The following is a 24752-nucleotide window of genomic DNA, read 5'->3' as shown; positions in this document are numbered from 1 at the left end:
GAAGAAAACCCTGACAAAGACTAAAAGGATCTAATTCAACACCTGTAAACAGTTCCCATTTCATTTGATAACCAGTCTGTTAACACACAGCCCGTTACCCAATCAACAAGGGCAAGTGTTTCATAAAAAAAAAAAAAAAGAAAGAAATAAAAGCCACCACAAAAGAAAAAATAATCCACTTCTCAAAGCTTTCATCTTCATTAGGCTTGCTTTGTTCTTTGCTAATGTCATACTGATTAGCTTTCGATAAATCTAAAGGACTTTTGCACAATTTCAAAGACTTCAGTGGTATTCAAAGGACTTTTGTCGCCTTATTAACTTGTGGAAAAAGACTGGCTACGACTCTAGCTCGATAAACCCCATTCACCACTGCAACAGCATCGGAACAGAGTTCCTGATAATCACCATCTGAGGAAAGTTTATAAACAAAAAAATAATCTTTAAAAGGCCTATTATTCCAGGATTGCATTTTGCTGCTGTTCTGCTTATGAGCTGTGTCTCCACAGATCAGACGAGTTTCCAGGGAGCGCTGGGAAAGCTCACTCTTTTTGCCTGCTTCAGTCCCCCAGCGCAGCACAAGCAGAGCAAAGCAGGCAAGGACAGCCATGCCCGCGTGGGGGAACTACCTGCTAGGCAAGAACTGGGATGAGAATCAGCTCTGACACCTTCCTGTCCTAACTGTTCAGCCTCATCATACGAGGAAAGGATAGCTCGCCTTGATGGCATTTTTAGCTGCTGTAAAAGCGATGGCGGGCCAGCCCTTCGGTAGGCCTACATCACCATCTCACATCAGCGACATCAGCTGGAGCCACCACAACGTGTAGCTCCAAGCAAGGCTGGGAGAGAGTGGTGACTGGGATATTCCTTTGCCTCTACTGTGACCAAAGGCAGAGAACCCAGCCACCCACCAACGCACGGTGCTCAGTCCCGCACAGCCACATCCCATTCTGCAGAAGAAATCAAAGGACAGAAAAATGTCTACCAGATATTTACTTGAGTGCTGGGCCGCAACCTCAGTATGAGCTTCAGTGGCCCCATGGCAACACATGCTCTATGAAAACACATCTTCATCTCTTCAAGGGTTATGTTCTAAATATTAATATCCTCTATGCTTTCAGTGGTTCTCCCCAAAATAACTTGGGATGATTGGATTAGGCATTTCTACTGTTAAAAAATAAACAAAAAAGCCCCACGCACCCCCTCAAAAAAAGAAAAAGGGGAAAGCCTTCTAAACCTCCATCAAGTATCAAAACTAAAGGCTCAAAAATATTTGAATAAATGCTTGCAAAGTAATCTTGAAATAATAAGTAATATATATATATATATATGTAAATGCACTAAGGAACAAACCACATGTCTACATTTGCTGTTTTGGAACACATCAAAATGCAATGCCAGCGTATCTTGTATTTTTAACAACAGAAGTAGTCCTTACAATGACTAAATGATAATAAATCTACGTTAATGGCTTCACGCTTCCCTTCCTCCTAAAGCTTGTACATATAGAAACATGGCTCAAACACAGCCAACTACAGACAGGACTGAAAAAGCCCAGCTGAAGACAGGCTCACAGATTGCTACTGCAAAACTAGTTGACTGGAGTGGGGGGAAACCCCATCCTCTGAGGCCCTGATTTCTGAAGATATCTGCATACCCACAGATGCAGATGTTGTTCCTAATTTCAACCAAAGTCAATACAAATCAGGTCAGCAAGCTGCACTCCCAAGATTCCCAAAATCCTTAGAAAATCTTTTCTCTTTCTTTTTTTTTGTGCTAAATGAACAACTTCTGTCACTTTAAAAAGCCACATCCAAGTCTGCGGAACAGGTCAGACTAGCTCTGTAAATCAGTAATCCATCATCCTCCTCCTCTAGTCTCTGGATCTCTTCCACCTCTTCATGCATAGCTGTGAATTACCCTTCACTCCTTACAGAGCTTTAAAATAAAGCTGCACTCCCCTCCTTTGAGACTGTGAAAAAATAGAAATCAGGCTTACGGTGCTGAGTTCACCCTGTCACCTTGGCAAGCCCTTTTTCTTACAGGAACCTTTAATCACTGAACCCAACAGAAGGAAACTAATCAGAGTGCTGTATTAGCATTAACGAAGAGACTGGAAAAATACGACTCAAACGGAAGATTTTGAAGCAATCTTCAGGTAAGCAGGTCCCACAGTACCAACATATTAACCATGTGAGCAGATGCATGAAGGCCTTGGTGGATGCTGCCATCTCCTGGTACCTTCTCTGTTTTACAAACTGTTACCCTTGAGCATATTTTAAACATGGCCATTTTTATCCATATAAAAATATACAGATATTTATTTGCTTTACTGTTTCTAAAGGCAGAAGGAACCACAGAGCTTTTATCGCTGTGCTCTCCTCCCTCTGCATGAGCTGTATGATCAGTGGATAAATACATTTTTCTGCAAATGCTTGCTTCTGTATCACCTTCAAAAATACCACTGGCAAACAGTGGTCCTTTTTACTTCCTGAACACAAAAGATCTCTGTCAAGTAGTCCAATTTCCAAAAGTTAGATATCAAAATTATGGCCTTCAAATATTCAATCTCACTTGTCTTAATAAAACACCCTATGCAGTACTCCATTTACCACAGCACTTTAAAAAGGTGAAAGAAAAATATGCCCAGAAAACTACAGAGAAAGTTTATCCAAGACTCCAAGGGCTTAATCCTGGTTTATAGCCTCAAGCTTAAAAGCTGATTTCCCTTTTACAATTTTTCTTATCTCAGCTAATGCTGAGTATATAATTACTCATACAAATACATAACGTTTCTTAAAATCTCATTAAATGCTTTGTTTTCTATTCTTGTGGCAACAAGTTCCACTACTTTACCACATCCTATTCAGAAGGCAGAAGAGGATTAATTTTTATCAATATTAACTTGAACATGCACTCAGCTACCTTCACCAGGATCCAAATCAAGTGATGATTACAGCAGGATTAAATCTATTATGAACCATATGTCTCTGTCCACCCAGAGAAATGCATATTATAATGATATATATTGTATGGCAGGCTAATATTTTTGATACAGAGACATGACAAAAATCCATTTAAAATAATACAAACCAAGATTACCAGCAGCTCTCAATATAAAGTGAATGATGAACATGAGCCTCTCTGAACAGAAACTTGGGCAGTTTTGACATAAAAGTATGGTGAGATAATATAGGAAGAAATAACTCAGGATGAGAGAATTAAGAGTCATTTTTATTGGCCACTGATTCAAGGGTTCTCAGCAAGTGAGGTGAAATGCAGTCGACAGTCCCACAAGGCCAGGTCTCTGACACTGGCCTCAGCAGCTCCCATCAACTCACCCCTAACCACCTGTGCCCCCAGTGCCTTGTCTCAGTGACCTGGTCTTACAGCGCAGCCCATTCCCTCTTTCCCGCACCCTGGAATCTGCATCAACAGCACCTTGGGATCAGCACGCTGTGTCACAGGAACACAACCAAGTGTCTTTGGGGAAACATTCCTGCATCGCCACTGGAGCAGCCTGTTGGTGAGCTGGACCAGACTTCCTGTCCAAGTCGGACCACTCATACTGGCCATTCCACCTCACGCACGTGTAACCCTGAGCAGCTCAGACCAAAGGGTCTCAATCATTCCTACCTTCAAAAGAGACTCCATTGAGCATCTACTGCTAAAATAACCCCAAAGCTGGAAGCATGTTTCACGTGGGATTTTAACAGAAGTGTTTAGAACACAACTCTGATCAGAGCTGATCCATTTTACACTTTAAACCCTGAGCTTCCACTCCTGCAGAAAAAGGAAAGCAAACCCTGCAATATAAAATCAGAGGAGTTTTCCAGTGGGACACACATCAGGGATGCACATCAGATTGCTGCTTCTGCCCAAAGCAGCAAGTTAGTAGACTGCTATATCTCTGTGACTTGTCCATCACAAGAATGTGTGCTAAAGAGCTTGCCATCCCAATTATTCTGTACAAGCCATTTATGAAGTATATTTGCATGCAGAAGTTAAACAGTAACTGTTGTGGAGGCTTCAGTCCCAGAAGTCCAGGGGGTGTGGCTACACAACTGAAACATCTCAGAGCAAAGTCCAAACCCATGAAACCTCTCAGAGCAAAGTCCAAACCCATCAGGTCAGTAGCTGAGACAACCTTGACCCCTGAGCACACAAATGCTCATGTGCCACTGACTACTAAAAAATGCAGTGACTTTTTTAGCAACTCCCAAAAGCCTTACTGAAGGAGGGCCTCTGTAAGAGCAAAAGTTTGGTTGAGTGAATGAAGTCAGAAAAAGTACATTTGGTTCTGCCACTACCCCTGAGCTTGCTGCTTCAACCCACCACATTAGCCAGCCTGCTCCCACTCTTCTCTCTTGTCAAGAACACCATCAGGGCACAGATCACCTTTTGAAGCAACACCAGTACTCTATGCACTACCTTGGAAGACACAGTAATAATTTTAAAAATAAAATAAAATTTTGAAAAGTTTTTCAAACTTTATTACCTTGACACATTCGATTCTCACCTCTTGTTTATGGCCACAACTGTATAGAATCACAGAAAGTAAACATTAAGGCTGACATCTTACCTGCATTATCTTAATTCACTTACTTTACTATAGTTAATTCAGTGTTGAAGACAATTACCTCAGCAGATTTACTGCCATGTCTTGGCCAAGGTATCCAGTAACTGCAGTTTAGTCTATTCAACTAAATAAAACAGAATTGCCATGGATTTGTCCTTACAACTTCTGCATTAACCACGTGTTCACAATATTTCACAAGTAATGTATTGTGGATTATCTATTGTCTACTGAATATCTGACACTGGCATGTGATTGGATTATTTTAGCAGTATTCATCTCACCTGAGTAGTTTAATATGAAATGACAGGCGTGTGCACATACGCAGACACGGGCACACATACTTCTCTTTAACATCCCCACATAGCAAGTGTCAAGAGCTTTGGTACAGATCCTCCAGTTTAGAAATCACAGAACTGGAGCCACTACACTCACAGAGAACAACATTAAAGGTGCATGTTTTGGTTCAGCACAATCAATGAGCTGATATCCACTTCAAAGAGACTTTTATCCTGGTGATTAGAATATTGAAAAGGTTAGGTGTGTCCATGAGAAAGGCACAGCTGTGTGGTCCCAACCTGCACCATTTGAAAGGCTGTTCCAGTAAATTGCAGCTCACTCCAGCACATGGATAGATTTGGGTGCGCTCCACATGTGGTACATGCACTGAAAGACTTTCAAATAAAATTTGAGAAAGTCTTTGCTACTTTGAAACATTCCATTTTCACCTAACCTTACAGCCTCTCTTTATAAATAAAAAACTTCAAAGTAACTCGGGTCATTTTGCTGTAACCAGGGCTAAATAAAGAATCTTCTACAGAACTTCTTCTAAAAGACTGATGACACTGTGAAGATGAGAATAAAACTTGACAGCCTGGATCTTAGCTGGTGGCTTCACGTCTAAATCTCCTGCTACGGATCTGGCTCAGCTCTTTTGGGTGAAATCAAGCCCTTCTGACACTAACAGCAGAACTCCCACTGTCTCCAAAGAAGAGAATTTCTCTTTCCAGTTTTTCAGCTGGGTATTTTGTTCCACTTTTTTCCTGATTTCAATGGTTTGGGAATGTCTAAGCCAGTGGTTTCAAGTTTCCAAATGTCAGATGTGTAAGAGACATTACCAGACATTGCCACTTATCCATATTTCTCATATCCAAAATCTTATCACCAAACATGAAACCTTTTCTTCTGCACATCCTTCCTGTACCTTAAGTAACTGTGTGAGAGCATACACTCATCCCATGCATCGGACTGCGGCCCCAGGGAGGTGCATAGCAGGAGGGGAATGACAATGCAGCTATCCACTGGGTGTCCTTTAGCAGTGAGTCTTTCAGGGTGGCTCACCTTCAGCCCATAGTCTGATAGTAGGGACTGGGTTGTTTTATGGCATTAGTTGATGTTAAGCAACTTCAAGCTATATTAATGAAAGTTGGCCTAAGTAATGCCAAGTGAAAAGAGGATCAAAGGCAATAGTACTATTTCAGACCATGTCAGAAGCCAGAGGTATCAGAGGACCCCTAGTCTTTCAAAGGTAACAGAAGCTGACCGACTCATTGTGATGCTTAGGAACATGGAATTTACACATCCTGATTTCATTCTCTAAGGTTTCTAAAAATTAGATTTAGAAGTACTCACCTATACGTTTTGTACACTGGACAACTGTATTGCCTCACTTCTTTAAAAAAAAAAAAATAACCCCAACACCCAAATTATTTACTGTAGTATTGAAACATTGTTAATTTTTTTTAAATTCCTGAATTCTCTGGGGCAAGTGTCTGGAATTTTCCGTGTCTGGATCATTCACTGGCCTTAAGCTCCAGTAGCATCCCTTCACTATGTCACTCAGACCCTTTGAGTCACAAATCTGGCTGACCCCGTTATAGAGAAGGTACGGCACTGCTCACACAAGGTACAAGCTTAGCTACAGAGGAGCAAAAGGAGACACCCAGGTGAAGGACAGTCCTACTCATTGTGAAACTTGACCCATGCAAGGTAGTTCTGCAGAAGTCTCCATGGTACACACTATACTGATTTACAGAACAGAAGGATGAAGGAAGGAAAAGATGGATATAAGCAGTGATTATTCCTGATTTACAATAGGTCACACTGGCAGAAATCATACCATTAGCCAACAACAGAATGCTTAAAAGATTTGTGAATTTTGTTGATGTGTTTGTACTTATTCCACTCTAGACATCTTTATCATGGAAGCGTAATCAAAATCAGGTCATGGCAATGTGTGACATTGTTGAGAATCCATACCATGGGTAATCTTCCTGTGCTGCCAGTGCTCAGACAAATGATCAGTAAGCTTTACCCAAACGATCTAAAGTTAGCTCACACACATTAGGTGTCTGCCTGCCTGTTCATGGATATTTGGCCTGTATGTCTGGCTGGTGTGTTGTGCCTGACATGTGCACTGCGTAAAACACAGTTCAGAGGTTTTTATAACAGTAGTTCCTGCAGTATCTCCACCAGCAGGTCTTTTACACTTCACAGATACAGCAGCTAATGAGGCTCTCCAGTCACAGTGCATCACCTCTGTTCAACCCAAACGCTCTTCTAGCTCCCAGTCTACTGTGCCAATTCTACTGTCCATATTGCGAGTCTTCCTGCTGAGGAGCTCTATTCCAGAGGCAAAAGGGACCTAAGGTCAGGTTCAATACTCAGTGTAGCATGACACCTCTTCACCTAAAGATTTTTCTCCTGAAAATCCCTGAGCAGATGAAGTGTGGTGGGAAAAGGAAGACCATCAGTCAGAGCACTTGATGCCTTTCCTGACTCTCCATCAGCCCTGCTAGCCTGAATAAAATCTCTCTACTAGAAGCAACTCTCACTGTAAGCAGAGAAGAAAACAGAATCATCTCTTAGGTGGGCATACTGATTGCCACTTCAAATTAGCTACTCTTCGCCAATTTTAACTACACAACAAAGCCAGCTGGCTTCAGCCAAGCCCAAGTATTGCTGCAGCACGGAGGCAGCAGTGCAGAGCAGAGCACTTCAGGCATGTTGGCCCACTGCCTTTCAAGGGATGATGCTCTTCGCCCCTCATGCCTATCAGGCTTCTCACGCTGCGAGCTACTGCTAAAGCCAAGGAAAAGATCCAAATTACATTCAGCCCCAGATGGAAAATAATATCAGCATCATCCTGGTTGCCCACTGTTTACATGTAGACATTGTTTTCAACACGATTAGAACTAAGTAATGGTCTGATGCTCCTGTTTGCTCTTACTCTGAAATCAGTGCAGGCTGTGACAGGAGCTGGAAAATGAAAGCAGAACCCTGGGAATACTAAGGACTTGTCTGCCCATGGAAGTTGCGCTGCCGTAAACATAACCCAGCCTAGTTAGAGCAAGTCTTAGGGATTCCCTGACACATAGTGATTTATAACTGACTCCTGTAGTGGTAAATTTTTATGCTTGTGCTTGGAAGCGTAAGTCGGAGGCAATCCCTGAGCTAAATCAGTGGGAAAATAACCGCTTTTCATTCCAGTGATAGAACTTGGACACAGGCCACTTCTAATATGGATTAGATATAACTTAAGTAGTTCATGGCTTCTTGCAACCAGGGAAAAACCCAAGGCTCTCCCATTTCCTAAAGCAATACAGCACAACACGTCAGCACACATCCAGTTCTCCCCTGACCTGGTGTGGGAATTTTTCAGCGACCTACATCATGGACCTGACTGCTGTGGCATTTCTGAATTAGCAGGACACGTACAGTACTTGATTAGGCAGCACACAACCACTTGTTTAGTTCACATCCTTACCTCTGCAGCTAAGTAGTTTCCAGTTGCCAAATGCTTAAATCTAAACAAGCTATTCCACTGTCCTGCCCCTCCCCGACAAGGGTCATGATGGACAACCTAAAAGAAAAAAATACAGATTTTAATCATGCACCTCAAGATCATACTTTGATCACTGACATTTCCTACTGTTGATTCCAAATAAAAACATGTAAAATACATAATTACAAATAATCTACCACAGAGAGGACTTCCAACAACTAGTTAAATTGGGGTTTTTTTGCCAGGTGCCAAGAAATAATTCTCCTATTACTTTCCATGCTTTTATTAATCTACTTCCTGGGAACATGAAGAGCCACCTTTTCCTTTAAATTAACACTGTGTGAATCTGGAGCTCAACAAAATAAATTTTCCTGCTCTCCACTTACATGGGCACTACTTAAAAGCAAAACTCAAAGCCTGTTAAATTATTTCACCACTTCCACCAGCTCTATTTTGAAGCGCACTGTGGGCTTCTGGTAGATTTTTTTTCATACAATTAGACAGCCCCATATCATTTCAAATATCCTGCATTATTTCTTTTCCCCTTGAGTGAGCTGTAGGTCATTTGCAACCTTCAAATCAGGCAGAGCTTTTCTCTCTTAGGGAGTTATAACTAGTCTCAGGTAATTACAAGTACAATATATTCTATTCACTACAGTCCTCCTGAGTGAGGAGCCCTGTTTTAAATGCACAAAGTTTCTTCAGCAGGTAAGAACTTCTGGATGTGAGAGTTACATTACTGTAATAGCAAGGGTTTGAAACATACCAATCAATGTTCCTGAGTTAAACAAAAATATATCTGCTAGTCATCATCTCAAAATCACTCCCATTGAGCAACACCACCTTTATTCAGTCTAACTTTACACAGATGTTAATGTGCCCTGTTGCAGAAGGATGGGGACACTCATGTTTGTGAGATTTCTGGTCAGTCATGAATTTCCATTTCCTATATTGCACATGAAGTCAAACACAGAACTCAGGATACCTGAGCGTTACTTGGCTGCCCTAGATAGAATTGCACCATTTACGTCACGTTTGAATTTGACCCTTTGTCATTTTAGTGCAGGTAAATATAGTAAGAAAACATCCTCTCTCCACACACACAGAGCAGTAAAGCACCTCTTCGGTGTTCATCCTACACAAACAGCTTCATCAAATAGTAATAGTTACGGGGAGGTGTATGATGGTATCAAAATGCTATGAATGATTCATGTTGTGGTAAAGTATATGTACTGAACTCCAGCCTTCAGGTCCTGAAGTATTTATAACAAGAAAAAAATACCTCTATTTCCCACAGTGCTTTAGAACTCGTTGCAGAAGTGGCTGACTGACGCAACGTAGTACGAAGGAAAATATGTTGTTTCTTCTCATATTCGTCACAGGTCAGAAACTTCTCTTGCTCTGCGTGAAACAGACGAACAACATCTCCCTAGAGTAATATGAAAAAAGAAGCATTATTAAGTGGTAGGCAAAGCTGATAGACTCATCACAGCATCTTCTGTGGAGAAGGACCTGGGGGTCCTGGTGGATGACAGGTTGGCCATGAGCCAGCAGTGTGCACTGGTGGCTAAGAGAGCTAGTGAGATCCTGGGGTGCATCAGGAGGAGTGTGGCCAGAAGGTCGAAGGAGGTGATCCTCCCCCTCTACTCTGCCCTGGTCAGGCCCCACCTGAAGTATTGTGTCCAGTTCTGGGCTCCCTGGTATAAAAAAGACAGGGATCTCCTGGAGAGAGTCCAGAGAAGGGCTACAAAGATGATTAAGGGCCTGGAGCATCTCCCTATGAGGAAAGGCTGAGTGAGCTGGGACTGTTCAGCCTGGAGAAAAGAAGACTGAGAAGGGACCTTATTAATGTTTATAAATATCTTAAGTATGGGACACAGGGGGAAATGGCCAGGCTCTTTTCATTGGTCTGTGGGGACAGGACAAGGGGCAATGGCTGCAAGTTGGAGCACAAGAAGTTCCGCACCAACAAGAATTCATTTCTGCAGGAGACCCACGCGCTTCTGTGGAAACAACGTGTCTCAGAGCACTGCAATGAACAGCAGGTAATATTAACATAAAGATGATTTTTAATTCTAGCTAACTTTACTAAATGGATATTTTTATTTCTGGTCTCTTTTAGTATTTAGGGAAAGTGAACAGATTTCTCTAATATTGTCTTCTTTCTTTTACTCTACAACCAACAAAAATGCCCTCTTTCTATTGCTTCTCCTGTCATCATTGTTGCTTCCTTCAGCCTCTCCCCAAGGCTTAAAACAGTGTCCAAATGGGTCTACACAGATAAAACATTTTCCCTTTCAAATTCTTCCTTAATAACTGCTGGCACCTTGATACCTACCAAAAATACAAATAGCCAGTTGATAATGATTTATCAAGGTATAAGCCAGGACAAATAAAATTTACATATTTAAAAGGAAAATGTAAGCAATCTCCAGAGTGTGACCGAGAAGCGTGAAGCTGTGCAAACCATGAGCATTTAAAGCTACATTGTTTTAATATGGCTATTGTCATCTTTCATGCCTCTCTCCCTTCTGTAAGCTTGTTATACCCACATTAGCATCTCGCCATAAACTGAAACATCACAGCTACAATGTACAGAGCTCCTCATCACTCTGGGCTTAAATTTCATCTTTTCCCATGGATTCTCAGTTGTCCTTGCAGGTGGAAAGGGGCTGCAAACTATCACAATCCAGACAATTTCACTCAGTAAGAGAATAACACAAAGGACAAATCCTCTGGTTGTTGAAGGACAGTAGATCCTCAACAGCTCCATCAAGTCCTAGTTTCTTTTATTCACTGCTGTGTAATAGTTCTCTACAGTCAAATATGCAATGTTTTTTCATATTAAAAAAATAATTTAAATAAAAATCATACTCACCCCTTTCAGTACATCATCTCGGTAACTACTGAATTTCATGAACAAAGTTATTTTCCAGCTTGTGTTACAGTTGACAGCATTTACCTTTGGGAAAAAGACCCACAGTTACACTATTAAGGGTTGTTTCCTTTTAGAGACATTCTGTTCTTCTAAAAGATCACACCACATCTAGGGTGGTAGGGGACATGGCTTGCCTACAAATTTACACAATTCCTAGCACGGGTCCCAAAGCCCTCAAGTGATAATCAAACAGTGTTGACGTTAGCAAAAAAGCACCGTTTACAGCCTACCAAATATGACCTAAAGAGCTGTAGGAAGAGCACTTATTCTTACATTAGTGAGGGTTTCAGATACTCAGGCAAACCTCGCAAAGCTTTCAGTTCCAGGCAGAACCATGCCAAGAATATACTTGATTCTGGCTTTTTGAGGCCAAGCTGGAACCAATGTTTAATACTGGAATCCAGCCCACAGTGGGTTTCTCGTTACCAGTGAAGAACAACATATAATACACCTCAGATCAGCCATTACCCCTCCTCTCTTCACCAAACTCACCTCTTTGCAGCCAGGGTTATCTAGAAGCTCAATGTTGCTGGCATGTAGAGGCTGCCCTGCATTAACTGGCATCAGTACAACTTTATCTCCCACAACCACCTGGAAGTCAGAAATAAAATACAATTTAGGCTGATGTAATTATCCAATAAAATGAACTAATGTTATGTTTTTAGAAAATTACTCAAATGCATGCTCTAGGAATGGCACTCGGTGAATCTATCTGCAGACAATTCACATACCAGGTCTGCTTGCCTGTGCCTCTACAATCTACAATTGCATGGGTTCAAGATTTCACACTAACGAATCTTCACATTCTCAGTAAGCATGTCACCCAGTGCAACAGAAATTCGAGATCACTGAACAGATATGAACATAGGAATTCCAAGAGCAGGTCAGTTCACCTAAAAGTTTGACTAACTACTCTTTACCCCATATATACTGCCAGCCAAAAGGCAGAAAAAGCTTAGAAAATAATCTGTAGTCAGACAGCAGGATGCTTTTCCCACCACTGCTGTCAGTCAGCCTTCTCCCATCAATGTGTCTTTCATTTCACAAAGCCTTAAAAATTTGTCTGTGACAAAACTTCTTTAGCCCAGTGACTCCTCAACTCTGTGGACCCTTTTCTGGAGTATGTCAGGACAGGATCAAAAGTTCTCCAGCTTAGACTGTAAGACTGTAAAATCTAGAAAGGAGCATAAACCACTGAGAATTCAGAGAGAGGTGAACATAATCGACCCCCTCTGTTGTTACACCATAAACAGTGTTTGAAGCTCAGAGCAGGCAGCAGGTCTATCAGCTGAGAGACCATCTTTCTACAAAAAGAATTCCTAGCTGACTCCCTGGAAACAAAACTCCCATGCCCTTGCAATTCTTTACCTATACAGTCAGGGAAAAAGCAATATGTGAGAATGTCTTTGACCAAAAAAGTGCTTGAGACATGCATACAGAGAATTCAATTCATAGCTGGGAGGTAGAAAAAAAGTAATTTAAAAAAAAATAATTGCATCCACATAGATTGGTTGGCACTGGGTTTGGTTTATGTTGTTCACAGCAATTTTATAAACACACACACACAAAGACAAGTGGCTACATGTGGTCTTTGCTACATGAAATGTTGCACAAGCCATGCTTTCTTTGGGAACACAAACAAACAAAAATGCTTTCTGTGCTGGTCAGCACACTTCCTATGACAGAGCAGAGCCCCGTTCAGCCCCGTGTAACTTCAACGCAGGTGAATTTGGCTCACTTACTGCAGAGGTTTAAAAGGAGGTTGCCTGTTTTTACCAACACAGCTAAAATAAAACAGTAGCAAAAGACAGTGTCATCATGCTCTGACTACATGTAGGAATCCTACTTGACCCCAGTAATGAGGAAAAGGTTCACTAATGGAACCGAAATAATGACAAGATGCCTTTAAGATACATTACTTATGCAATACATTCCTGCATGCCATGCTTCACACAGACATTACTTACAGCCCATTTTAAGAAGTTATGACCAGACAATTCATTAATCAAAAAACCACCAGGCTTGCATCCTGCAAAGTGGAATCAGGACTTCAAAATTATTGCAAGTAAACCAGAACTGTAACAACTTAAGTGGTAAGAGAACACAAAGGAAAAAAAAAGGAGGGATAATGAGAAGGTATCGGTATCTTCTGACAAGCTTGTGACTATCATGGAAGTAACTAGAGGAAAAAGGCATATGCAGCTACTCTGCTGAAGGCACACATCTGAGGAGAGACCGTTATGTGAGGTCACGGTTTCTGCCTCAGTCTCCTCCCCTGCTCCAAATCCACATCAGTAACCTTGCCCTCAATCCCAGTCAGCTCTCTCAGCTGCCACAGATACCTATCTGCAACAAGATACCTATCCTATGTTCTTTCACTTTCCTTCTTTTTCTTCTTGCTTTTAACCTCCATCAGCAGTTGGGAAGGAAGGAAGGGATAGAGACTTCACAGCACTTGTTTCTTATATACCCTCCACCAGTGGTGCAGAAAATTAAAGCAAAGTGAAGAGGGAAACCTGTTTTCTTACACATGGCTGCCTTGGGCTGGCTGCTAGTCTGCTCTTTCTAGTTCCTCCCATCCCCTGCCCGGTTTGTTTCCAGCTCCAAATACTGCCACAGCATGCCCAGAGCACTGGAGGCAGAGCGTGCATATGCTCACGTGCCCAGATTTCTGCCTCTAGAACTGTACTAGATGGAGATTACAGGAGACAGGGCAATGTATTTCCAAGGTTAAAACTGACACCTCTGTCCTCTTCCTTACGTAGCCCTGGGCTCAGCTGGCCACAGTATGCTGCAGGCCAGCAGCAGGTAATGGTTTGATGGGACATATAGACATCAATATGCTGAAGATGCATTAGACACACAGCTTTTGAGGATTTCATTCCCAATTCTTTTTACAAAACGCTTTACCCTTTCTGATCTAGATAAGAAACTTCAAGAGAAGGATTAAATTCACAGAGAATCCAGCTTTTGAATCCAAGATAAAGCCCTTTGGTCTTGGACACACAGAGTTATTCCTGCACAAGGTAATTTCTAAATTCATGCAGCCCTACTTGTCCATGTCTTGGTGGAGAGGGGGAAAACCCACAGTCAAGGCTGACTGTTCTGTCTTCTGAGTGGGGGACCAGCAGTGATATCACTAACAGCAACTCTGTGGTTGCACATAAACCCAAGAAGTCCACCTGACAGCTACATCTGCACCACAAGAAGTCAGATCAAACACCCTGGCATGGGTGTAGTATCTCACAAAGACTGGGAGCTGCAGGAGGTTATGTGAGCTGTGAAGATGCAGCAGCGGTGGTTTCAGCTGGATTAACTACCCAAGTAGGTTACCTGGCACACCAAAGGCTCTGCTACTCCATCTCCACGTTGCTTTTATGTTATAACCACATCTGCTAGTCTCAGTGCTGACACACTTCAAAGGTCGGAAGGATTAACTTCACTTTCCCACAGATGGTTGAGCATTCCCCAAGACCACCTTCCTCAGCACACTGCAAGATCAAGCTTTCAAAGAGCTAAAATGGCAGGCAACCAAACACACAATCCAGACAGAGGTAATCCTGCCATCAGTGCACATTTTGCTATTTGGTCAGATGGGAACCAGCTCTTACCTTAATCAGTCACATCTCCCGTGTGAAGGAGAGCTAAGAGATGCTTAATAACAGCCTACATACGACACTGCAGAGCTATGCCAACTGCTGCAAATTTTCAGCGCTATTTTTTTTAGTTACTTCCATTAACTTGCATAACTAAGCAGTTGTTCATGAAGCTAAGCTAACCCTCCTTCAGAAATATATTTTTTTTAATCTTTCACAGGGCTAAAGAAACTTGATGACTGACCAAAGTCACACACGTGACTTCCTATATCACAGCTTGTTTTGGGTTTTTTTTTGATATATGACATATTTGGATCCACCTTGCCTGGGATATCTGACAGTACCAGTCATCCAGCAGTAATTCAATACTCACTCCTACTGCCCTAAAGACTTTTTAAAACATATTTTCTTAGGGAATTTCCTTGTTATAGTTCAGAAACCAAAAATAATAATAACTAAATAAAAAGTTTCAGAACGAAGTTCCTTATATACCAAACTCACTCCATGCACTGAGAGGTCAGAAGAACAAAAGTGGTGGTGGGGGGGGGGGGGTTGGTTGGGTTTTTTTTAAAGAAAGTCCTTTAGAAGCTAACGTAGCAAGCAGGTAAAGCACCAGCTTAGGTGGTGCCAGGTGCTTTGTAGATGAGTTGCCCAGAAACTAGCCTTTTAATGGGCACGTGCCTGGGAGTAACTGAGAGGGAAGGAAACGGTGTGAGGCTGGAGCCCCTCTCTACTTGCAAGACCCAAATGAAGGGTTTCCCCCATGGCTTGTTACCCCTGTCCCCCTTATAAACAGCTGCAGAAACTAGGCAGCTGTTAAGGGGTGGAAATCTGCCAGAGCAGTTACAAGAAGGCTACCAAAGGACTGATGCTCAGCTCTGGAAGTTTGCAAAGAAAATTGTCAGATTTATTTGGGCCTGGAAGAAAGAAGAAAAAACTCTGGTTTTGAAACTTCCTCTCTGTAAAACACAATGGCAAGCTCCCAGCTCTGCAAGGGGATGTGGGGTAACAGAAAATGAGCAGCAGGCAGGTTCCAAAAGAGGTCGTTAGGTTAGGAGAAAACCTGACAGTTTCCCACACGGCCTTTGTAGCACAGAGGCTGTCGAACACGGCCCCACAGGGAACAGACCAGGAAAGGTCTGTTGCATCAGACCATCCCTGCAGACAGGGATGTCACAGCAATCCACAGGCTTTTCTAAACAGCAAAACAGCTTCCGAACTCTCGCTTTTCTCACGTGCCCACAACAGTGTCAAACCAAATCAAAAGCTCTACAGTAATGAGGATGACTTTTAAGGCTTATGATCATTCTGCTGTCCTCAGCTGTGAGGGCTCCAGAATGGCTTCACAGACCACAACCTGGGATCCCCAGGTCCTCACTCTGGAGAGCATAACACGTACTTATTTCTCAGGCACAAGGGCATGAAAAATTAAGATGATGCTGACCTAATGTTATTCTAAGAAATTAAGTCGAAATCTTAAAGCAGTAAGTTACTTTTTATTTCTTTCCAAAGAGGGAGAGGGATGTTTTGAACCACAACACTTCTTCCTCCTAGTTGCAAAGCCATGCAGAGGTTCGCCAGAGGACTACTCATGTTTGCTGTTTCTCTCTGCAACAGGCTTGTGGAAAAGGGGAGCTTTTCACATACCCTTCGATCACTGCACGGAGAGTAGGGAAAGACAACTTTTAGGGGCGTCTGACCAGGGGCTGGGAATACAGTCCTCCCCCCCTCCCCGCAACAGATTGCCAAAAGGAACTTCAAGTAACCACACTCATCCTGGATAGAGTCCCAAGAGCCAGGTAACCACAAAGTTAATGAGAGAAAATACACGCAAAAACAGGCATTCCTGTCTGCGATCCTGAGAGGGCTCTTTCAACTGAGTACTTCACAGGGAAGAGTGGCCAAACATTCCCAGCCAGGTCTACAGTATAAAACCACGCCAGCTCATCATGTGGCCTTCCCAGGGGCAGATCTGAATTTTCCACAGCGGGCACTTAACCAAGCCACAGCCGACTGAATGAAAAACCAAGTTTTGATCTTGTGGCACAGCTCTCAGATATGCAGCAAAGAGCTCTCCTATATATTCTTCCTCTTACCAATATACAAAACTCCTACTGAACCCTACACAGAAAAGTCACACCATACTATCCAACCCAATTCCAGTCACAGATGTCATTCTCTTACAGGGGGGAGATATATTCTCTGTTGTCCTTCTGAAAACAATTTTGCCATAATACTTAAAAAACTGAAAACTTTTAAAAAATATTTTTAATTCAGTGTAAACTGTGACTTATTATCAGCTTTGTAAAACTGCACACAACAGGTAGACTCAGCAAATGACATCCCAATACAGGTCAGCAGAGGCTCAGATGAATGTGGCCACATTTCAGATTCCAGACCGTATCATTTGGTAACACTTTCTAGTCACGAATAAAAGCTAATAGTCCCAAGCACCACTTAAAATACTTTTAATCTAATCCACTGTGATTTATGCCAGTAGCAAAGAAATCACGTGTCTCGTGGAAAATTTCTACCTTCTCCCTCTTGCACTTTCAGTATTTCTACTTACATTGTCACCTTCACTCCTCAGCTTCCAGAACGGCTGGATATAAAACCAGGATCCCTCGTTCCCTGCAGCATCCAGAGACACCCGCATAGCATTTTTCTCTAGCAGAGCTGGCAATCTCTTATTGACCGTGAGGTACTTGTTACTTTTTATGTGCAGTAGCTGTGAACAAATAATACTTAAAAAAATTAATACAGCTGCTGTTTTTTCTCCCTTTAGTCAAAAGAGGGGGCACAGGCTTTTCACACTGCAGTGGTTTTTCATAACACACATGAAGACAAAATAAAAGTAGAAGAGGATTATCAAAGTATACTGCAGGTTAGGAAAACAGATGCCGTATCTCAGACTGAGAGCAATGTGTCAGCGATCAATTGTACAGCCCATACTACAGGTAGGGTAAGGGCCCATTAACAGCGTTATCTTCAGGAATGTCATCTGTTACTGGAAAGTTGTACTGCACTTAAGAACATAACTTTGGTCTCACTTACATGTCATGAAGTACAAATTACTTCAGTGATTTAAAAGGAGCTGCACAGCACCTCTATAATATGATTTGGAAATAAATCTTGACAATAAGAGATACATATTTACATTCAGATTCTAAACCACGGCAGCAGCAAAAAAAAAAAAATAATCACACATAAAATTTTATTATGACATATTATTTAAACATGAATATGCAGCACTTCTGGTAGGCTTTAAAACAGACAGAAAAACACAATATTGTAAACTTCACCAAGTTCTGTTTACCTGACCCTTGACAATCCAGATTAGAGTGGTTAGTTTCATTTTCACCATAACCTTGAAATGAAACAACTGTTTCCTTTCCAGCTCTGAGAGAGGGCAGATGTATTTCAATAGTTTACCTGTATGACATTGCTATATTTTACAATTTCGCCCAACAGCTTTCTGTTCTCGCTTTCGTTCTGCTTTTGTTCCAGTTCTGCTGCATGCTGCAAGAGAAGGATTCTTGCTTTAAACTCTACAAAATCAGTACCTGCATTCAACTACAGGAACAGATAGTATAAAAATGAAATGGCATCACATCTAAAACACTTCCTCCATCCTGCAGCCAAATCCAGCTGCAGGATGATTTTCAAAACTATTATCACCCAGACCTTGTGTAATGATTCTGACTTTTTTTATTATCCAGAATAGAAACTCCGTCACAATTTACAATCCCACCTGAAAAGTATGCTATTTTTAAAAAATTTAAGCATGAAAAGTAATTCCAGGTGCTTTATTTCAATCTGAAGGAGGAAAAAGAAAGGCCTGTGATTAGCTTCTCCCTGTCAGCGTTCCTTTTACTTGTTGGTTTTTAATTGCATACAAATATATTTACTTTATATGTAAACAAAACTAGTAGGTCACACATTGCAAAACCAAGGCTAAGCACAGTAGCCTGGGTCAAACACAGCGACAGAACAAACTCTCAGTACCTAGCTGTAATTGCTCTGTAGCCACACACCATGTGCCTTCATCCATGTTTTTAACTGGAACCACTGGCAGCCTCTCCACTGCATGTGAAACTATCAACCAGGTTTGATACGACCTTGTTTTCACTTAGTCTTATGTATCCAATTATAACGTCAGGCCACCTCTTTTTCAGAGACAGAGGAGTTGCTCCATTCACACTGTATTTGATGCAAAATAGAACCTGACCAATGATTCAGAGAAGAGTCGCCTGGACTGCAAGCAAGGACTACCTGCAACTCTGAGATGTTCAAGACAAAATGTGGAAAACATGTCTTTGTCCATCCCTCTGCCTATCTCCTGAAAAGGACTTCTAAAATAACAGTATGATTTAAACCAGGGCCCACTCCTGATTGTAATGACTGTATTTTTACTTTATAAAACTTCTGAAAGCAGTATTTGCTTATAGCAAAGGGACAACCCCCAGCCTAAAGCACGATAAAAACCAGGGCAGGGACAATAAATGCCAGTCAGGAGGTAGAAGAGCTAAGAAGAATATGAAGTTGCTATGGTGGCATAATACTACCCATCACAGTTATTCCCAAGGCCCTTAGTATTATTATTCTTTCTCATTCTATTGTAATTCTACAGCCTGCAGATTGAGATAAGATTACAAATACAGATGTCTCTTACTTGAAGTTTCTTCAGGAGCGCTGCTTCTGTATGGTTTCCTTGTTTGGCTTGCTTGGCTTTCCAGTACTGCTTCTGGGCTGAATATCGGTTCATAGGACACACCTTGAAAAGGCAGTCTGGGGAAGATTGAAAGAAATAGTCATAAGATATGTTGAAAGACACTTCCTTCATTTGTCAGTATGCTTTGGTTGGTTTTCTTTTCCCAGAAATGCCTAGATACCAGTGTTTAAACATAGTCAAACAGCTTGACGACAATGGCACCATCAACAGGGCGGCAGAACATCTGAGTTGAACCTGAAGCTTTTGACGCCCCACACATGCCCACTCTGTACGACCTCTCTGTAACCTCCCTAAGAGTCCCAGGCTATGAGCCTGCTGCTTCCAAAACTGCCTGCTGCTTTATTAACCCTCTTTGCTGCAGCACAGTGTGAAGAAACATGAAACCATGGGAAAAAAACCCAAAACCAGTCCTGCTTTCTGTTCACCTTACATCTGGCTGCCCTACTGAAACAAAGGACTGCACAGGCATTCAGCTGCAAGCCACCGAGGAGGTTAAACCAGTGTGTGCAGGTCTACGTGCATCTTCATTAAGATTGACTTTAGAAAAACACAACTAACAGTATTAACAACAAAGTGACTCAAACTGAACAGCAGTGCCATCCAGTCACAAGGCACCAACCTCCATTCCCTCCCTGTGGGAGAAGGAAGGGGGAGACATGTGTCCAGAGGGAAGCTAAGGGATGCTTCTCTAAGTGCTTGTTTGGTTGTTCATCTTTATTTCCCAAAACCTGTACCAATAATTGAAAGTTAAATGTTAATTGGTAATAAATTAAATTTTGTTAAATTCTCTGACTCAAAACTTGGGCTAGTGAACTGGAAATAGAGGCTCACGATTCATCCAAATCCAACTAGTTTAGAATGATAAATGATACCTACCTAGCCTTGCATAGTCCCAAACATCAACTGCTCTAAAAGCTAGGCTTAAAAGATGTTTTACTAAACAAATGTTGGCAACTGTCCTTTCACACCCCACATGTATCAACACGCAAGAGGAAGGGATGGAACAGTATTAATTAGCAATCCTGAGTTTTGCGGTGAGACCAGAAGAACAGACAGTACTGCATATGTATGACAGCATGAAACTCCTCCCCAACATAGGCTGTGACTTATAGATATCAAAGGAAGGTCTCTGTCCCAGATTAGCAGCTCTCCACATTTAACCACCAAAGTCGACCAAGCACCCTGAGGACTAATTGACCTCTGGAGGAGAAAGACCTCTGAAGAATTTCCTCACTCCTCCATGTCTGGGTCTCAGGAAGGTAGCAACGGAAGGAAAGCGATTATTCCTACCTGACTCCCAGCCACCTGACTGCAGCACAAGCTAGAGCCAAGTAATAGCAGCAACATGTCCTTCTTAGAGGAGGTTTTGCCCCAGGGCAGGATTAAGAATAAAAAAAATTCCTCCTTTGCTCCCACAAGCACATCTCGCAGGCACTTACACCCCAGTTTGGCCAGAATCAGCAACATCACTTCTCTAGCGGGCACCAGGCAGCCTTCCTGGAGGAAGAGGCTCTGTACCACCACTGGAAAGCCACACTGCACAGAGAGCACTGCACAGGCATTGCTCTTCGCAGCAATACAGAAAAGAGGAGAACAGACAAACATGAGCAATGCTGAGTGCTTATTTACCACTGCTCTCAACACAGCTTATGGCATACACATCCCACAGCACGGAATAATTTGAAAACAGCGCTCTCTACCCTCAGCTCTCCTGCTCCCATCTTGGAAAAGAGTCCCTTTCCAACAGCACTACATATACACATACACATATTCAACCTGACCTCCATTATCAAAGGTGCTGCCATATGAAATAGCAAGTGCACATTCCAGTTACACACTGGATCAGCGTCTAAGCAACCCTGTTGAATTTACCAACCTTGTGTGTAATTTTTAAATACTGTGGAATCCAGTCATTCACCCATTCCTGTCACAAAAAATGTCAGCAAGGGGAAGCTATAGAGAACCGTCTTGAAGTCATGGTTCTTAACCACTGAGTCAGGTCAGCAGCAGTTTGTGTTTTACAGTGCTGTCTACTCACTATCTACCTCCCAGACCAAGTTCAATATCTGCAGTTGCTAACTACTTAGAACTAATTCCAGCCCACTGATCCCCAACAGCACACGTGGGAGGCCGTATCTATCATACACGTGGCAAGAAAAGCTTCTTAACTCTTTTCCACCCCTATGAGTGGAAATTAGAGTGTCAAAGTCACACCCTCTCTGTAGAAGATACTAGACACCAAGGCAGATCCTATTCTTGTTTTCAACACCACCAATCCAATGGTATTGCTCTTTCACACACAGAGAATGAGGAGGCGATGTAACTCCTCTGAAATACACCCTCCCTATATCCTCAGACATCCCCACCACTTCACAGTCTGTGAGGAGTACCTGAAACCATGTCTCACTAGGAGCAGCTCCTCTAACACAATAGAGGAGGGAAGGGGAATCTAGCGTGAAAGATGGCCTTGGTAAAAATGAATTGTCATTACTTAACAAAATACAACAGGCAGCAGCATCCTGAGCTGCAACCAGGCCCAGCTAAGCACAGCTATCGGATGTCAGTGCTGCCAAAACCACTAGGAAAGGCTGTGCCACACGTTCCTCCCACTGCCTGCACCCCCAGAGCTAGCAGTCTGCAGCACTGCTGCCCCGGAGCCACAAACTTAAGCTGCAATGCTTTTAGTTCTGCAAATACACCATCTGGTCTGTCACACATTGGCCATCATGGTATCAAGCTTTCCACTGCACTGCCTCTTCCCTTCACAGCAATGAGCTTCCTCTTATATTTGCAGGGGCAAAGCTTGCTCAGACAAAGAAATCACCGACTGTGGTAGAACTTTCCTTGGCACCGACCCAAAGCTGTCACAGATTTACTCCCTAATCACAGCCCTGAGTTGCTGTTCCTAGGAGAAAGTGTTGCAAACCCTTATCAAGGCACACTCAGCCACTTCGCAGGGCTGGTTACTTTCATTTCAAAGGGGAGCATTTGCAATGAGAAAGAATTGCATCACACAACCCAGAGTACACAGTAACTCCCAGGTAACTTTTACAATACCCTGGACACCAAGAAGGAAAACAAAGCAAAAAACAAAATCACAATAATTACAAAACGCTGGGTACTGTTAAATCATATCATATGTTGTGGAGATTTTACTGTCAGTGTTGGGATTTTAGCTTGGAAGACAAAAAGTCAGCTATTATTTTCCTTACTCCATAATTAATGTGCCTTCTCAGAAGACTTCATGAAACATTTATTTCTCTGAAGCAACAATACCTTCTTTTTATAGGACCAGTCTTCAATTTTCAGTTACTCCCCACACATCCTGCTACTTGAGTAAACACGCCGCTTCCCACCCTCACGCAGCGTCTCAGAGCTCAGCGCTGCCGCGCCGCAGAGAGACGCAAGGCGTGAGCACGGACGCGCAGTCGCTGCTGGGTGGGTCTGTCTCCCAAAGGCCGGCCAGCTTGTCTAACGATAGGCCTCAAAGGAAAGGAAAGGAAGCGGAGAGCAGGCACTACACAACCTCAGCCTCGCAGCTCCATCTGCAGCCACGCTGCACCACACAGCTCTCCTGACTTCCAGGCTACTGCTCTGGAAGTCGACCTACTGAGGACTTTTTAAAAATCAGTATTATTTTAATTATATTTTCCTCTATTTATAGGCACACACACACACACAAAAAAACCCCTCATGTTCTTCGTTTACAGACAAGTTTTTTCCCTGGCTGGATTTGGTTTTGTTAAGATTTCAAACATGTTAAGAATCACAGACTGGTTTGGGTTGGAAGGGACCCCAAAGCCCACCCAGTTCCAACCCCCTGCCACACAACTAGCCCAGGCTGGCCAAAGCCCCATCCAGCCCGGCCTTGATCACTGCCAGGGAGGGGCAGCCACAGCTTCTCTGGGCAGTCTGTGCCAGCGCCTCACCACCCTCACAGGGATGGATTTCCTCCTAATACCTAATCTAAATCTACTCTCTCAGTTTAAAGCCATCACCTGCTGTCCTATCACTGCACTCCCTGATAAACAGTCTGTCCACATCTCCCCCGTAGGCCCAACTTTTAGTGGGTTTTTTTCTGGTCAGGGGTTAAAACAAAGCACCCCCTGCCCTATAGAAAAGTATAGTTTAAAACAGGATAAAAGAGATACTGAGGCATAATATTATATAGCAACTTTCCAGCAGACACTGTTGATGACAAGCTCAGTGCAGCAACCCATTCATGAGACAGACTGTCTCTTTTCTAACTCCTTCAGACATTCATTCTTGCAGAGTCCTAACTCGTTAAACTTTATGGAGTTTTACATAAATGCTTCTCTTCCTCAGGACACTAATTAAGTAAGCACTATCAAAGGTAAACAAACAGCTTTAAAGTAGCTTAAAAGTATCAGCCAGTTTCACCTACTAAACTTTTATGCATTGAACTTCTGCAGTTTCATCAATTTTCTCATACCCACAAAATCTTCTAGGCAAAATTCCAACTACTGGTGCCCGAACAGAAGACGGAGGAAATGCAAAACTCTGCCCACCTCAGCCCACACACACATTTTTAAAACAATTAAAAAGAAAAAAAAAATCACTTAAAAAGTTTTCTTTACAAAATGGAAAAGAAAGGGGAAGCTCTTCCTGGTCACACTCCAGGCTTAACCCTCCTACGCTACTCCTTGGGTTAATTAGGAAGTAAGAAAACATGACAAATAATCAGTTCTGAGACACATATCAATTACTAATTTGAGGGGGAGAGGAAGAGAGTTATTAATCAGATCTAGTTATTAATCAGATCAAAAGACAGAAAGCAGCAACCCCCCAGATGCAGGAGACGATTCACAGAGGATGCAGCTGGAACTGAACTGCCCATCTGCCCGAGCCCACGAGCACGCACCAAACGCTGCTCTTCACAAAAGGCAGCAGTGGGTGGAATAACCACACACAGCACATCCTCTGAGCAAAAAGCAACTACACTCAGGAAGTCTGAAAAGGAAAATAACTCATATTATGAGTTTCTCAATATTGGATAAAGATGGTTTAGAACAATGTTTGTCAGGCTCTTTCTCTATGCATCCGCCCCTCCATTTTGGGGATTTTCTTAAGTGTTAGAAATTCAACTCTCCCCCATCAGGAAGATTTAC

The 24752-nt window shown here is 42.5% G+C and overlaps 1 protein-coding gene across 3 annotated transcripts in view; it reads right to left on the bottom strand.

The window, feature by feature from the left end:
• ITPR2 (inositol 1,4,5-trisphosphate receptor type 2) overlaps window positions 1–24752 on the bottom strand; it is a gene marked incomplete at its 5' end in the record, with an annotated part of 263069 nt that overhangs the window by 201931 nt on the left and 36386 nt on the right. For 2 of the 3 annotated variants that reach the window (XM_084279429.1, XM_084279430.1), the window contains 7 exons: window positions 8340–8435; window positions 9640–9786; window positions 11236–11319; window positions 11788–11886; window positions 17461–17619; window positions 18324–18410; window positions 19564–19679. In XM_084279429.1, the coding sequence (XP_084135555.1) occupies window positions 8340–8435; window positions 9640–9786; window positions 11236–11319; window positions 11788–11886; window positions 17461–17619; window positions 18324–18410; window positions 19564–19679 (788 nt within the window). Of the gene's footprint in view, window positions 1–8339; window positions 8436–9639; window positions 9787–11235; window positions 11320–11787; window positions 11887–17460; window positions 17620–18323; window positions 18411–19009; window positions 19115–19563; window positions 19680–24752 lie in introns of all 3 variants that reach the window. The other variant, XM_084279428.1, reaches the window with a different exon arrangement.

The sequence above is a fragment of the Gallinula chloropus genome (genome assembly GCF_964237585.1).
Source record: "Gallinula chloropus genome assembly, chromosome: 1".
In the NCBI taxonomy this organism is placed as follows: domain Eukaryota; kingdom Metazoa; phylum Chordata; class Aves; order Gruiformes; family Rallidae; genus Gallinula; species Gallinula chloropus.
This window is presented reverse-complemented; position numbering and strand designations above follow the sequence as displayed.